Source organism: Trichoderma harzianum (genome assembly GCF_003025095.1).
Source record: "Trichoderma harzianum CBS 226.95 unplaced genomic scaffold M431scaffold_1, whole genome shotgun sequence".
NCBI classification, from domain to species: Eukaryota; Fungi; Ascomycota; class Sordariomycetes; order Hypocreales; family Hypocreaceae; genus Trichoderma; species Trichoderma harzianum.
Genome location: NW_020209249.1, coordinates 1,850,117 through 1,866,377, shown reverse-complemented (window position 1 = coordinate 1,866,377; position 16,261 = coordinate 1,850,117). Strand labels below are relative to the sequence as shown.

General features: G+C 51.0%; 6 protein-coding genes across 6 annotated transcripts; 2 read left to right on the top strand and 4 right to left on the bottom strand.

Annotated features, from left to right (window-relative positions):
* Positions 1-852: 852 nt before the first annotated feature.
* On the bottom strand, positions 853-1,947 carry M431DRAFT_185773 (hypothetical protein). Its single transcript, XM_024913175.1, has 2 exons — positions 1,265-1,947; positions 853-1,204 (listed from the first exon to the last, which is right to left on the bottom strand). Exons 1-2 carry the CDS (start codon positions 1,588-1,590, stop codon positions 1,036-1,038), a joined length of 495 nt encoding a protein of 164 aa, XP_024780221.1. The 5' UTR covers positions 1,591-1,947; the 3' UTR covers positions 853-1,035.
* A 2,018-nt stretch (positions 1,948-3,965) lies between these two features.
* M431DRAFT_489306 (hypothetical protein) lies at positions 3,966-5,744 on the bottom strand (the record flags this gene model as incomplete). Its single annotated transcript, XM_024916660.1, has 3 exons — positions 3,966-4,036; positions 4,114-4,993; positions 5,121-5,744. 3 exons carry the CDS (start codon positions 5,742-5,744, stop codon positions 3,966-3,968), a joined length of 1,575 nt encoding a protein of 524 aa, XP_024780220.1.
* Positions 5,745-7,472: 1,728 nt separating this feature from the next.
* Positions 7,473-10,351, top strand: M431DRAFT_502676 (hypothetical protein). The gene is made up of 5 exons (XM_024918187.1): positions 7,473-8,024; positions 8,101-8,238; positions 8,342-8,616; positions 8,756-9,884; positions 9,946-10,351. The coding sequence occupies exons 1-5, from the start codon at positions 7,766-7,768 to the stop codon at positions 10,098-10,100; spliced, it is 1,956 nt and encodes a 651-aa protein (XP_024780219.1). The 5' UTR covers positions 7,473-7,765; the 3' UTR covers positions 10,101-10,351.
* Positions 10,352-11,182: 831 nt separating this feature from the next.
* On the bottom strand, positions 11,183-12,052 carry M431DRAFT_185517 (hypothetical protein). Its single transcript, XM_024913171.1, has one exon. The coding sequence runs from the start codon at positions 11,781-11,783 to the stop codon at positions 11,310-11,312; it is 474 nt and encodes a 157-aa protein (XP_024780218.1). The 5' UTR covers positions 11,784-12,052; the 3' UTR covers positions 11,183-11,309.
* On the top strand, positions 11,950-13,699 carry M431DRAFT_185576 (hypothetical protein). The gene is made up of 3 exons (XM_024913173.1): positions 11,950-12,029; positions 12,237-12,735; positions 12,828-13,699. The coding sequence occupies exons 2-3, from the start codon at positions 12,323-12,325 to the stop codon at positions 13,468-13,470; spliced, it is 1,056 nt and encodes a 351-aa protein (XP_024780217.1). The 5' UTR covers positions 11,950-12,029; positions 12,237-12,322; the 3' UTR covers positions 13,471-13,699.
* A 1,124-nt stretch (positions 13,700-14,823) lies between these two features.
* On the bottom strand, positions 14,824-16,209 carry M431DRAFT_514983 (hypothetical protein; the record flags this gene model as incomplete). Its single annotated transcript, XM_024920260.1, has 2 exons — positions 14,824-15,962; positions 16,087-16,209. 2 exons carry the CDS (start codon positions 16,207-16,209, stop codon positions 14,949-14,951), a joined length of 1,137 nt encoding a protein of 378 aa, XP_024780216.1. The 3' UTR covers positions 14,824-14,948.
* Positions 16,210-16,261: the final 52 nt, after the last annotated feature.

Sequence of the window (16,261 nt, the reverse complement as noted above, 5' to 3'; positions counted from 1 at the left end):
GGGTTGCGGAAAAGTCCGGGGAAGCGCAGATGCTATATGAATACGTGAGAAACCCGAGCGGACTCGTACACATTACTTTTCAAGGCTCGTTTCCCCACACAGGCGATCAGCTCGTATTGTGGAAATTATCACCTTGGGCAAAGGTAGTTGCACAGAATGCACTGCCTCTTCGGAGCCAGCCTCGGTTGCAACTGGGCGCAAAGATGGTCGTACGGATATGAGCTCCGGGTATCTGCATCAAAGGATCATCAGCGACCAGACGACAGTACCAATGACCTGAATCAGTTCTAGCAAACCTGTGCCATCGCCCTCCCTCCTCGTCGATGCTTTGCCAATGCTCTCAATGCGGATTTCGCATGGAAGAATGGCAGTGCTGAGAGACAATCAGCGCAAATGCTGAATGGGTATGAAGAAGATGAAGAAGAAGAAAGGGAAAAGGAAAAGTCTTGTGTTGTAGCTTTTATGTGTTTGGTTTGAAATTTTCGTCTTTGACCTTGGCGGAATGGTGGTGGAATGGTTTGGAGGGCGGTGCACCATTCACGAGGAAGGAGCCAAAGACGCAGAACCGTACATGTACAGTGACTGACAAGGTACTTGGGTACAACATGGTGCAAGAGATGATGGCGTATTTGCTACCTAAGAAAACGTTGCTCGATATTGATATTGACATGAACAATATCTATATTCCTCTAATATCTACGGAGTACTGCTATGGCTATATTCCTCTAGAATATGCTACTATAAGTATATTCGTCTAGTATCTGCTACTATGGCTATATTCTTTTAGTATTTGCTACCGTAACTACACTCGTCTAGTATTTGATATAATCACTACTATTGAATTTGCGACGCGGGATGTTGAATAGAAAAATTGGGATGTAGAATAAGCATTCCCTTGTTTAAGCATAAGATTAACCATGACAATCCACCGTTATAGTGGTGGAATCCACGAAAAAAAATTGTCCAACCAACAGCAATACAACGCGCCCTCCACTCGACCTTTGATGCCTCGAAATCCTCAAGACACTGCATGCTTCATGTAGTCCTGCCGCTCCCCCGATGTCGAGAACCGTATACATCATGGTCTGAAACGCTTACAATCTCGTCATTGTAGATGATGAATACAAACAGGGTATACTCCATTCTCGTGCCGGAGGGAGGGGCCGAGGTCGATCTCTCGCGCAAAGGTTGGCCAGAATCATTTCTGTGGAAACTTCGTTAACTCCAGAACAAATAATAGGCAATAGCAATGACATTCACATACGACAGACAGGTAAAACATTCTGAGACGGGAAGAGACTCCGAGATGAGCTCTCCGCAACCTGGGCAGTGGACTAGTTCGCACATAGCAGGGCCGTTGACGAAGAGTGCAGTAGCACTGTACGGCTGGAGCTGAAGTGAATGTCTGGTCAAATTATATAACTCGGAGGATGCTATACGGCCGAGAAGAAAGAAAAAATTGAAAGAATGGACATGCAAACAATCAGGCAACCAATGTAAGAGATGGCCAACTTGGAGCTCGATCTCGCACATCTGGTTGCTAAATGAGCAGAGCATCCAAGTGTTCGCTTCCGCCTGCTTTATACACATTGCACGTCTATTCCTCGCTTTGAATTGTGCCGAACACCCTCTACCTGCCTGTCTCAAGGTCTCGGAATGTCACGAGCCTGGTATCAGTAAGACACAGACCGTCACAGAGGGGTACGAAATCAAGGAAAAAGAACAGAAAAGACAAAGGCAGGACCTGCCAAGTCCTTCATCCCCTAGTATACGTCAACAGAGTGGCGGCCTACTAGTTCCCTTTCGAACCACTCTTGCGAGCCAACGCCGTCGTGAGCACATTTTCTCTCCCCGTGTCAAGCCCTCCATCACACGTTCTCGAGCCCTCGTGATGGCCAGTATGCCAAACTCTGTTGGAGAAAATGTCACAGATAAAGGGGGGCTAGGCTGCAAGGTACAGACCGATGGATGGGCAAACGCCCACACCCTCTTTGGATGATCGACAAGGGAGAAATCGAGTTGATGGGCTCGGGAACTAACCGAGAGAATCCCAGATGCGTAGCGCTTCTTCGAGACGGCTAACCTTGCCTGTTGAGCATGTTGTAAGCGACAGATTGTTTAGCTCGTAGCGACAGCCGGTTCAACTGTTCCTTTGACTGAATCTTGAATCTCGATTGTGAGGATGCTGATAATCGATCCATACTAGCACTGCCTCATCGCAAGCCACCATCGCATCGTCGTATGGAGCAGTTTCCGCAGCACGCACCTGTCAGCTGTCACAGTCAATTTGGGTATGATTTATGTGATTCGCCATATCTTGAGTCACTTCACATGGGTCCAGGAATTGATATCAACCTTTAGGGGCTGTTTATATGGCTCTTGTAAGCATCAGAGTGGCTGGAGGGAGCAAAAATCTTTGTACGTGGCCTGCTCGTCTCTCCTAACAACCCCCCAAAGTTTAAGACGACATTGCAGCCAGTCAACGTGCTCGATAGGCGAAGTTCCGATCGAAGACGTCGTAAGAAATGGAGAAAAATTTGGAGGAAAAGGAGGATGCGGGGGTGTGAAGACAGAAAGGTAGGGTAGCATTAGGCTACACCCTGGCTGGTGATTCTTCTTGATGTAGTTTCGTGGTGTCTTCCATGTGAATACTTGCCCAAAGCGCCATTGCATTAATAGATGCCTCAGGAAGGCAAAGAATAGAGCAAGGAATAGGGGAATTTACCCAGGTACCTACTAAGGTAAGGGGTTGATAACTGATAATATACAAAGTACTTGTAGTATTATTTATTTATTTCGTAATTTTTTGTTCAATTTATTCCATTAAAAAATTAATTTAAAAAACGAATAAAGCAAAATTAAAAGACGAAATTAAAAGAAGTAAATAGAAAAATCAGGGGCACAAGGACAACACCATCTCGACATCACAGCCCCCAATGACTCCCTTCTACCCTCCACCAACACGACGCTATAGCGACGAACAAGAGCTACGACCGCACAAATCCTCCGTCTTCGTGTAACACCAAGCCTCGCTCACAGGGCTGACCAACAACAATTACGGTTCAAGGTTCACCCTGGCTAGTCAATGATACCCACGCACATGCACAGATACGATCGTGAATTAACAAAGTAGAGAGGGTATTTGTCAAGAGCCAGCCCTGGGTCGGGCATACATGTGCCGAGCATGGCAGATGCAAAAAGTCGATCTACCGGCACCTTTTTCGGAAATATACTCAAGCCTGGAATATGCTTGTCCGGAGAAGCGCCGTAGCTGAAACTGCACTAGACGATGGATCGAGTCCGTCGAGGATCATCACGACATCGTTGTAGCTTGCAAAGAATCAGGCCACAATTGCCCATCCTGCAGCCAACGCGGGCTCTATGAAAAGAAGCAACGTAGAAGAAAGGAGTTGGTCCACATCACACAACACAGTCTTTGGTAAACCAGCTGCCTTATAACCCGCCCCTTGTATTTCGTCCAGCCAACATGTTCGTCTTTTTTCGTCTTTACTAGTAAAAGCCACCCGACTTAAGCCCAAAATGCAGCGCCATGACAAACTCCACCAGAGCATCCAATCAATACAGAGAGTCGTCGTCCGTTTCTGAAACCCCAAACATCCGTCCATCTATTACCATTGGGGCCTGTATTCCATCCTCCATGCCGTACCAAATGTTTTGTTCTCCTCCCCTTTCCCCCCCTTTCCCAGCTCAAGCGGAAAACGCGCCAGCATACCCGCAGTAATTAAACGACAGAGGAGAAGAAAAAATTATAATAACTGACAAGGTATTCATCATACAGTTCTAAACAGATTTCGCGCTTGCTGATATCCTGTTGAGAAGAAGAGAAGTAAGAGAAGAAGGAAAGGGGGGTCTTGGGGGGTCTTTCGAGGTCATCCGGATGAAGCAGAGTGATGGTGAATTAGAATCAAGCTAATATTATATCAATGAATTGAGACCGGGGAATTTTATGCGTAGAGAGCCTCAATGAGGTAAATAATGCCAAACAGTAAGAAGGCAACGGCGCCACCGATGGTCACTACACACCTTTGGTTAGAACTCGTGCTCATCTAATTCACAAGGGGGGGGAGTATGGGTATGCTCTCTGCTACTTACCAACTTTGAGACTGACGCGTCCAGCGATGGCTCGGCCACCAATGACTGCAACACCCGTACAGATGCAGTGTCCAGCCAGGGCACCGAGAGTAACCCACCAATAGTCCTGTCCAGCAGCCATTGCAATGGTGGCAATCTGGCTTCGGTCTCCCCACTCGCCCAAAAAGGTCATGACAAAGGTCTGAACCCACGCAGGGCTGAGGATGAGGGAGCAGAGATTGCTGATGCCACTGACGAAGCCGCTGCCGCTGCCTGATTTGCGGGAGGGAATCCGGGAGGGTGACTCCGAAGGTGACCTGGGGGAGGGGAACCTGTTCTTGCGCGAGGTCCTGCCACCGAGACCCATTTCCAAGGCATCGCCGGAGATGGAGCCACCCCTACGCTCAAGCTCCTTTTCCTTCTCAGCAAGTTCCTGTTCGACTTCGTGCATCTCAGCAGTGACGCCTTCGTTGGGGTCCATCTGCATTCCCTCTCGCAAAAGTCTAGCTCCAAAGACAAAGAACAGACCCGCGGCAAGAAGACCAGTGAGACGCTTGGGGATCAGAGCCGGAACGGCATGGCCCAGAACCGCGGACAGAACCGTCATGACCAAAAGGGCACCAAAGGCGGCAGAAAAGACGATCATGCGATCATGCTTCATCGCCATGAGAGCCGCAACGAGGAACGTCTTGTCTCCAACTTCAGAGACCAGGATCATGGTGAAGGATAGGATGAAGGAGTGGAAAGGCTGGATAATGCCCTCTTCCTGTTCGGCAGCCTTTGCGGCTGATGATGAACCTCCGGCTTGAGGCTTGGAAATGTCGAGGTGGTCTTTCTTTGCGGAGTCGGGGACGGGCGGCGACACCTGCTTGCGATCCATATCGGGGAGATCATCAGGTTTCTATCATTGTTGTGCGTGTCAGTGCATTTATACATATAACTTTCATTCAACTTCTCAACAGTCCAAAGGTGGGGGGATTCGGGAAACGGATAAAGAAAGGGGAAAGCAGGCCGAATTACAGTCATACCTCGAGCCCGGTGTAGCCTGTATCTTCACCATCTTTGTCGGACGTTGATTTTGGCTTTGAGTTTTCCTTGTCGGCGTCTCCTCCCTTGGTCTTATCCTTGCCCTTTTCAATCTTCTTCTCTTCGCTGTGGGGGATCGGAGGATGCTCCTTGGGTGCTTCAGGCTGGTTGACAAGTTTCTCGCCAGTCTTGCCTTCGTGGGCCTTGCGGGCTTTGTCCTTTTCGGAAACGCCTCCCTCGGTGCCTGTGGTGCCATCCTGAGGCTTCTCGCGGTTCTTGTCGAACATGACGCCATCGTTGGACTCGGGAATCTTCTTGCCATCGACCACTGTGACATCCTTGGGCCGCCCCTTTAGGGTGGGCAAGTCCTTTTCGCCCTTGGTCTCGGTCGAGACGGTGCCGTCGGTCTCGACAAACGGGCCGAGATGAGGCTTGCCATCCTTTCCGTCGACGGGCGCGTCCTTGGTGGGCACGCCGAGGCGGCCCTTGAGTATCGCGACATCCGCTACATCGGCGGCAGGGATCGAGTCTTTGTCATTGCCGGCAGCGGGGTTTGTCGCAAGGGCGCTGGCGATGGAGGGGAGCAGGAGGAGGAGGAGAGGAGCTTGTTTCGCGCGGAATTGCATGGTGGCGGTAGATCTCGGTAGATAATGAGCGAATGCTGTTCTCAGCGCATCAGGATATTCGCAGGTCGGTGGGCACGACACGAGCCTTGCCGGGTGCAAGGCGTGGGAACAGGGCAATTCGAATGGAACCAGTGCTGGAATACGACCTCAATGGAGGCGAGATGAGAGACGGAAAGGGGGAGGATCGAATGAGCGATTGAGGATGCAGGCTCGCGTGTCTGCCGGTGGATGCACAGGGCTCGGAGGAGGATTAACTTTGACGGAATGCTTCTCGTCGATCCAGGTCAAAGGAGTGGCCAGGTAGGCGATTGCAAAGAAGGAGAGTTTAGAATAGAGGGAGAAAAAAAAGAAAATGAGGGAGAGCGAGAGAAAGTTGAAAAAGTCGAGGTGGTGAATTGGAAAAAAGGAGACAAAGACGTCCGTAAATGGAAGACAGAGAAGAGCTAGATCGTCCAAGGTTGGGTTGGAACTTGTTCTCTTTTTCTTGCGCCCCTCCAATTGCGTGGAAGATCAAATGCCAATGTGAAGCCAGGCAGGGTCTGGGTTGGGATACTATCAGGCAGGGCAAAAAGGTACAGGTGGTCGTTTAGGTTTGTGACATTATCCGCATAGACGGAGCAGGTACCTCTGCATGCTTGCAGTTAGTGGCATTAAGCCAACTGCGGACTACGGGGGCAATTGAGCAGCGCTACTTGGAAACTTTGTTTTTTTTGCCCCTGAAAGCGAATTTGGGTACACGCAGATTCAAGCCTAAGCCTTTGGACAGGTACTTCTTCATAATACAGCATGGCATGTTGGATCACCCTTCTGAAACAAAACGCTGGGCCGGATCAGGCTCAAGGCAGGGCATTCGCCAATCGGGAACAAAAAAGGGCTGCGCGTTCTTTTTGCCTCTCCTGACTCCTTACAGATGGGTGGCATTGCTAGGGTACAGTGTGGAGTCTGCAGTGGGTTCGAGAGCTGCGATTTCAGTTGTTTGGACCTGGACTCGTACGGAGTATTTTACGGAGCAGCTCACCCCTACATACATTTGATGGACGTTTATATCGATGCAGTTTAGGTAGGCGGTGTCTCTGGTTGGCGTGTTAATACGAGCAGCTTTGCCAGTGGTAATAATGCCGTCCATGCTATTTCCTATTCCTGGAGTCGGTAGTTATGGCAAAGGAAATAGAATGATGGTGCATGGGAGTACTCCGTACATTATTTCAATATTGGATGCTGCGTTTGTTGGGTGGCAATAACAGTGATGGATTTTTTACTGCACAACGACGACGTGATTAGTATTGATTGATAGAGCTGGTACGGAGTATGGCTTCTGTGTATGCGCTCTACTAATGTCCGAAAAACACTGCCAATGTCAAGACTAAAGATGTCTCTTGGCCACTCACACTTCAGGTTGTTATACCATAAAACAGAAGCGGCATAGAAAGAGGCGCATTTGACTGTAAGTGGCATCCAGCCGCGGTTGAGATTCACGGCATCAATCCAAGATCGTGGACAAGCTCGGAGCATCAATGGATCAAGACTTGCCCTAGGCACATCCCACCCAGCGCTATAACATGCCCCAACATTAGGCGTCCGTCCACTATAACAACACTCCCGATAGTGCACTTACAGGCGATTCCTCGCCCGCATCTTATCTAATCCTCTTCCCCTCGCCACTATCTTCCCCGCTGCACCAGATGGATGGCGTCACGGCTCTATTCAACATAATGGATCCAATACCACCGACTGGCGGGTCGCCGTTTATCGCCCATACAACAGCTGCTGCCGTAATCACCGTGCTACCTAAACTCCGAGGGCATTTGATCCTCTTTTGCCTGACAAATGTCCTCTAATCCGTAACATTTTCTCTCCGTAGACATCGGCCATCTTGAACAGCTTCGGCATTTGCTATTGCTCCAGAGCGGCTTCGATTGCACCACATTCTGAACCACCCGCTTCCGCGAATCCCGGCTCATCTATACATCTGCTGAGACTAACGACCGTAGTGATAATCCAGACGGTTGGTGACACCAGCAATGGAATGGACACCGGGCGACCGCGATGGTGATGGAGATGGCGATGGTCCCTTTGAGTGGGACCCCAGAGATGCGGAAGTAACTGGATATGGCAGCTGGCACACCGCCGACGAGAGCCACGATGATGATGATGAAGACCATGGCGATGTGTATGAGGATGCGAATGAGGGGGGTGAGAACGAGGATGAAGACGAAGATGACGATGAGGATGACCCCGACTATCGTGACGAGCCAGATGAGGACGATGAGGATCTTCACGGTAATTTGCTCTTATTTGCTCTTATTCCCCATTGCTCTACAAGGACTGCTTGGCTGAACCGAGTTGCTTTCTCTAGATCATGATGAGGAAGAAGAAGGAGACGGTGACGATCGGGTGGAGTACGCCTTTGGTGATTTCCGATTCCAGATTGTAATCGACGATGAAGAGGCGGGACGAGACGAGGCCGCCTTGAGGCTGATTTCACTATTAAGAGGTGAGATCCCTCTAATGACTGATGCTATTCTTTATCGTTCTTCTTTCTCCAAACGCTACCTGATTTGCCAACCTCCACTAACATCGATTGATATGACGTCCAGCTGGCCAAAGATCGGGGCTCTTAACGAGACAGCAGCTCATGACATTATTCCGCGGCACTGGCCTAGGCCGTGGGATACCCGTCACACCAAAAGATCCCAACCGGTTTCCCAAAGTTCCCAGCGAAGAGGGCAGAAAGCTCATGGAGTCTGGAGTCTTTGGCTTGAGTGATACTGACCTGCGGACTAAAAAACGAATCGCAAGACGTCTGCTGGATCGAGAGATTGGTCTAGGGGACCGGATGTCGAGAAAGCGAACCAATGGTGTTTTAGCTCAGGTTCGTACATCTTTCCCTCCTTTTCGATTGTTTTAGAGTATGTCCGCATATGTCCGCATATGACGATCATGGTGACGGCCGAACTATCTACAGTGTTTGTATATGTCTGATTTATGCTAACAACAGTCTGGAATTGCAGAGCTTCATCCCCGGGAGCAAGGCGGAGAAAATCATCCACTATGATCACCCCATCTACTCTGGCCAGTTCTCCGATGACGGTAACTTCTTCTTCTCATGCTGTCAGGACTTTAATGTGCGCATGTACGACACGTCTAATCCCTACAACTGGAAGCTTTACAAGACAGTAAGCTACCCCTTTGGTCAGTGGACGCTTACAGACGCCTCTCTGAGTCCGGACAACCGCTGGTTGGCGTATACCTCTATCCAAAGCATCGTCTCAATAGCGCCCACCGATCCACGAGACAAGGGAGAGCCTTACTCTCTCGAGCTTGATGACGGGGAGGGTCATACAAGACTCTCATTTTGGCGTAACCGCGGCTCCTTTGGAATTTGGTCCGTCAGATTCTCAGGCGATGGACGAGAGCTTGTTGCTGGTACCAGCGCTCACTCACTAGTCGTCTATGATATCGAATCCAGGAGAGTCCTCCATCACATCACCGGCCACCAGGACGATGTCAACGCCGTGTGTTTTGCAGACAAGGCATCCCCCCACATCATCTACTCCGGCTCAGACGACACAACCATCAAAGTGTGGGATCGGCGAAGCATGGGAGACAATCGGGAGGCCGGCGCCTTTGTAGGCCACACCGAGGGTCTGACATATATCGACAGCAAGGGTGACGGGCGATACATTCTCAGTAACGGCAAGGAGCAAAGCATGAAGCTGTGGGATCTGCGCATGGCCATGTCGACGGACCGGTTCCGTGAAGTCACCAAGGACAACGACACCCGCCTGGATAGATTCGATTACAGGCAAGACGAATATGATGAAGACGACTGGGACGTGCACCCCCACGACAATTCTCTCGTCACTTTCCGAGGCCACAAGGTCCTCCGCACGCTCATTCGATGCCACTTCTCGCCCCCGTCGTCAACCAACTCGCGCTACGTCTACTCTGGCAGTGCGGACGGCAAGGTGCACATCTGGAACATGGACGCCACTAAAGCAGGCGAAATCGACGTACAGGGGGCGACTGATCAGACGAGGAGGCTCGATCGCCGTACTCGGGTCTACTTTGACGAGCCCGGCGGCTGGGGCACATGCGTCCGTGATGCTAGCTGGCATCCTAGTGCGCCAATCATTGTTGGTGAGTATTTTCTTTTGGAGTTCTTCTTTACTTCGCTATGGCCCGTACTAATTTTTTCAAGCATCTGCATGGAATGGATACAGCATGGCACGAGGTACCTGCACAGTCCATGCGTTCAACGGGGCTTCTGAGGATGAAGGAGAGCCTAGGCTGGGAGACAGTGTCAACGAGTCGCTGAGGGCAGATCCAGAGACGTTTTATCAATCACGGTTCTAGATGACCTGGCGTTGAAAAATGGTATAAATGTGAAGACGAGGACAAAATGAAAGGTACATAAATGGTCTTGGATTCTTGATGTTACCACTACTGCTCCAATGAGCGCAGGATGATATTGTGACCTGGTGTACTAACCATAGATGAGGTCATCTCCATGCAATCACTTTCAACAGAAAACATCTTGTTTGGGTGGTGTTATACTTGTATTTGTCCCCATCTTGCACAGGTTCAATATTCTCTTGTTCGCATTAATTCTCCCGCATTTATCCGCCGCAAGACCTACATTGTGGCTGCGACGCTGCAGCTGTTCACAGCCTACAGTAGTCGCCTTTTGTTGCAGATTCTGCTGCCGTAACCTAACGTTACACGGACCATGACGCATTCTGCTGGTGATACTCCTTGCAGCCAAATTCCAGCATGAAGCCTTGATCATTTGCCGCCACATGCCCTTTGTCTTGCGCATGGATTTACACTTTCGCAGTCAAGCAACCACCAACTGTTTCGATGTATCCAACCTGAATAAGCAAAAGGCACCTATCAACTGCCACCTCAAGCACCGTAGAGCTCTACCTACCCGTAGCTGCATCCCTCGTGCCAACGCATATGCAAATTAAGGGTCCTAAATGCCGTTAGCAGACAGACGGACAGCTGTCAGATTGATCGACGCTCAGCGTTAATATGGGGATGCGCATCCCTGGCCCATCCCGTGATTCTGCAATTGGCGGCCCATGATTGGCCAGCCACTCGGGATATCGCTTTTCCACTGCCGATAGCCTTCTGAAATCCGGCCTGCTGTGGCGCATGCCTCGCGCATCCCAAGCCTCAGCCTCGCCCCCTTGCCCATTTTCTCTTCCCCCCAGGCCGGAATCTGCTGGCTTGAAGCTTCACCCACGGCTCCATCTTTTTTTCCCTCTTCCTCTCTAAAGATCCTCCACACGACCAACCCAGCAGGCATTCGTTGGCTCGGTTCCACTTGCAGCCTTGTATCCGAGGGAGGTCCCCAATTGATTGCCGCTGCTGGAAACTCAGATTCAGCGCAGCGACGCGCCGCTACTCCGTGCTTCTCGCGCCGTTCCGGTAACTTTTCTTCCTTTTTCTGCTTCTTCCTCTCTCGCCTAATTCATCGTCTAAACCCCCCCTTTCATTTCTCAGCTGGGCCCTTCAGCTGTATCATCTACAATTTTTCCTTTCTTTTTCTTTGTCTTCCTTTCATTTCCCCCTGCCACCGCTATATTCGAGTGCTACGAGCACTTGTTTGGCCCCCCCTGTTCGCTCCCTCTCCTCCCGACCTCGGACAAAAACTGCCTTGCAGCCACTCGCAAGCTGCCGACTGGCCGCAGCGCCTTCAGGCCTCGATTCGGTCCCACCCAGAGGAACGCGAAGCAATTGCCCGATCATCTCTTGCTGACGGCGAGGAGGAGACAAACTTCCTGCTGTTGCTTGAGCTTCGAGCCGCAAACAACCGCCTAGAACTCGTGCCAGCCAAGCTAGTCGTGGAGATAGCTTTTGGCCCCTCTTTCTCCCTTTTCTTACTTTCTTCGTCACTCCCAACTTTTGACCGTCAGCTCCGTTGGCCAAGATCCCAATCAACCCCTTGCGCCTTTGTGCGTTAATCCCATTTCCACGAGCCGCAATTGGTTTTGGGCTGCTACCACCCACATCGGCCGAGACATAGGGCACCATCAAGGGAGCGTCCGGCTGGAACACCCTATCCTGCAGCGCAATTCCAAAGGAAGCGAGACAAAGACCATCGGACTTGGGGAGAGATCGAGCTAGCTTTTTGGCTACCTTTTTCTCGGGGACTGTACGTACCAGCAAGCCTAGCCCTTGTGAACTTTTGCTTGTCAAACCTTGTGTCTTTTTTTTTTTTTTCGTTTGTACAACCTCATCTATCTATGTCCTTATTGCCATTGTCATCACCTTGATCTTGTTTGTAACTCCCCCCCTTTGTGGGCCAACAAAAGGCAAAAAGAGACGGGGGAAGCATCACGAGTACGCTAGACGTTTCCAAGGTGCCGAGAGGAGCATTGCTATCGGCCATTAGTGAACAATGGCCATCTTCTTTCACTCTACATGCCAAGAGGCACCGCATGTATCTCGCTTGAATATCCTAATAACAAGTCGTGGTTTCATTAGTGTCTCCAGCATCCGAATACAACAACGAGAAATTACATGTGAAAGTCCGTGTCGACGAACTCCCGCCAACGTACGAAACCGCCGAGATGGGTGACCCCGATTTTGACATTGATTTCTACGGCGATGCCGATGGCGACGCCAACGACCAGCCTCGTCAGGATGAACGCCGCCATAGCGGTGGCCACTCGCGAGATGACGACGACTATCACAGTCGGGACCACAGAAGAGACGATGAACATGAAGACGACCGCCGCTATGACAGCGGCCGTAGCGATGTCGAAGAGTCTTCACATCACCACGGTGTTAAGAGAAAATCAGAGGAGCAAGACCCCAACGACCGGCCTGTCGATAGCGGCGCCACGGCTGCCATTATGATTTCAGAGCTCAGCTGGTGGATGACAGATGATGATATCCGAGGTTGGCTTCGAAAGGCCGGCTGCGAGAAAGAGGTCAAGGAGCTCACATTTAGCGAACACAAAGTCAATGGAAAGAGCAAAGGGTAAGTTTGCTAATATGCAGCTCGGCATCCTAATCTTTCTTCTTCTTTTTTTTGCTGCCGCTACTAATTACTCAATCGTGTTTCCCCTGCAGCCAAGCCTATATCGAGTTCCACACCCGCCAAGCTTCCACCGCCGCCAAGCGTCAAATCGATACCGTTGCGATGGACAGTGTACAACCTGGCCAGAAGAAGATGACAATCTCCTACTGGAACCCGGGCGTCAACCCCTTCAGGACCTTGCCCAAGGACGCACCGGCCCGCGTTAAGGAGCAGCCGCGAGCCGCTCCCTCTGGATCCTACAGCGAGCGAGGCAACTACGGAGGCTTCCGCGGACGAGGAGGCATGGGTGGAAGCCGCGGCGGCATGAACCCCAACTACAACCGAAACTACAGCGGAAACATGGGCTATAATAATAACAACAACATGGGAGGAGGTGGTGGCTACAACGGCCCGATGGGCGGCGGTGCTGGTGGAGGCGGCAGCCACTACGTCTTCGGCGGCCGAAGTAGCCCTGGGGGCAACATGAGAGGCGGCCAGAACATGATCAGGGGTAGAGGAGGCGGCGGCGGTGGTATGATGGGAGGCATGAATATGGGAGGCATGGGCATGGGCATGCCAGGCAATATGGGCATGGGAATGATGGGTAATGGAATGCCAGGTACGCAAGACGCAGACACTTCACCTACCCCTAACCCACAGACCCCTCCCCTTCAAACGGTATCAGCGACAGCCTAGGAAGCTTCGTCATCATCCGCTACATCATCACCGTCATCATCGGCTCCTCCAGATGTGGACATGACCAATCAAGGACCAAAGGAGCAGCCAGTCCAAGAGCGGCAGCAAGAGCAACATTCTCAAGAGCAACAGCTTCAAGAGCAACAGCTTCAAGAGCAGCAGGAGGCACAAGAAATAGCCCAATATCTAGTGAAGCTTAAAGGAGACATCCAAGAAGAGGATATCGACGCTGAAGGAGAAACCATTCTTGAGGAGAGCGATGATGACAAAGACAAACAAGTCAAAGAGGGCGCTGCCATGAAAGCACAACCTCAGCAAGTGCATCAAGAGCAGCAAGTGCCTCAACAGCAGCAAGTGCATCAGGAGCCGCAAGTGCATCAAGAGCCGCAAGTGCCTCAAGAGCCGCAAGTGCCTCAAGAGCAGAACCCTCAGGTCAAGAGCTCAGGCCAAGTGGCAGATGCCAGTGCAACCGCGGCTTCATCTTCGGCCGCCCAGATCCAACAGCAGTATCAGCAATATTACCAAGCCGCTGCTGCTGCTGCTGGAAGCCAAGGGACTCGCCTCTTCTGGGGCTGCGCCATCCATGGCACCCCGGGGCTTCGCTGCATGGCTTGCGATATTGAATACTGGCGTCACTACCTCTTCTTTGTCAGCGGCTACCGTTACCATGGTCGCGTCCCACCACCGCCAGCCCCCATCTTTCCAATGCCACTTCACCGCCCCAGTCCGTCCTCAAACGCATCCCCTCCTCCACAACCTCTATGGTACACTGCTAACTTGTGCAACAGGCTTCCAGGGCATGCCTCCCAACTTCCCAGGCGGATTCGGCTTTGGGCAACAAGGCGGCGGCGGCCAAGGCGGAGGCGGTGGCGGTGGTAACGATGGCAACTGGGGCAACCCTCACGGTGCAAAGCGACCTCGTCCCGAGTAATGGACATCAACAAGGCCGATTTTGCATCCAATACAAGAAGAAAGACCTGAGCCATGGTTCGATTGCCTCTCGCGAGAGCACAATGGATTGATTTGATTGTATAAGGGGAACGGGAAGGGACCACTTGTCCCCATTGCTTTTGACGGACGTTGGGAAAATCACTTGTCAGTTTGCATCAGGAAGGGACTCTTTTTTTTCGACAGTGTATAATAGAACAAACGCCGGGTTATTAAGACGTCAGGAGTCAGAGAGCATTTGTGGAAACTTTGTAATTTTTTCTTGTCTTTTAGGCTCTTTGCTTTCATCTCTCCTTTGTTTATCGCATGTCAGGAACAGGGAAAAGGGGATTTCAAAACAGGTTGGAACAAGTTATGGTTCTAAAGAGCAAAACAATTTGATGATCAAACAAACGGATAACAAAAGGGATCGGTATCATAACTCTGTGCGGTACGTGCAGGTGATCGAGAGGGTATTGAATAATTCAATCAGCAGCAGAGGAAAGGGATGGTGAGGCGGGGACAAGCATTGTCCTCCAGTCCCTCCGTTGTTAACTTTCAATCCGCGATATCCCTGCTGTCACCAGATGCTTAATCTGGAGCCATCTGTCTGTCAGGATGCCTCTCATTTCCTCGTCGCCAACGGAACTGGCCTGCAGCTGCTCCAGCTGCTCCAGAGCGCTGGTGACGTCGGCGTCGTACTTGGTCAATACCTTCAGCAGTGCCGCGTCTATAATCAAGCTGTCCTCGTCCTCGTCTCTTGTCCCGTCTAGGATATCTTGCCACCGGTTAAGTGGAAGGCAGAGCATCCGCAAGGCAACATACGTGCGGTAGCATGCTGTTTGGGCATCAAGCATGTACTTCCCCCAGAAGCCGACGGCTTCGAGGCGGTGTCTCTGATCGCTGGATAAGGAAGGGCAGATGTACGAGTCGAGGCATGTTTCATCCCAAGGGTTCACGGACGACGGCAGCGTGAAGCCATACTCCACAAGCAGCTTGTCGTTTGCGTGAGGCCCGTAGCGGATGAACACTTCTTCGCCAGGCTGGTGAGTGCGTGTAGTGGTAAATGTAAAGAATTTGTCGTCAAAAGCGGCGACGCAATAGCCCTCAGGCGTGTGATTGAAAAGATCCGCTACAGGTTGGAGTGCCATGCGATCATCTCTGGGCAGCTTTTCTGTGCTGCGATCTGTGTGGTAGAAAGTTCGAGTGTTTATAAGGAGCCAACTATACAGATAGTCATCCTTGTTAAGCTTTGGGTATGCGGCCGTCACGAGAGCCCAGTCCTTGTTGAACTTATCCTGTTGAGCCGTGAGTAAGGCCTTGGCTCCTGGAGGCAGCAAAGAGCGTAGCTTCGCAGGCCAACAAATAGGCAAGCTGGAGGCAATGTCTCGCCGAGAAGGAAAGACGGGAGTCCATTTGTCAATGCCAGTGCCGTCACTCAGACAAAGAGAAACTGCAAGGATGCTGTGAACAGTGGCACCGCTCAGCTTCTTAGTGATATCTTTCGGAGTGTTGCTGAGAGTGCGCAAAGCAGATATAGGCACTTTAAGGATGACTTGATCAGCCTAGATATTCTAATTAGCATTGATAGTTGAAGGAGTGGGATTGGGTAGTGATATAAGAGAATCGAAGAGACTCAGTCAAATGCTGATAGTGGGGATTCGGGGAGAAGAAAAAATCAAAAGTTACCTCAAGGTGCCGGGTAGCCACAATACCAATACCTCGTCCGTGAAGAGCTTTTGGTTGAATGCCATTCAACTCGATTCCTATGGAAGTAGACCATTCTAACAGCTGCTCAATATCCTTGTCCATTGCTGCGGCTGGTGTTACAGGTAAGGTGAGCGAGTGAGCGAGCGGGAAACAG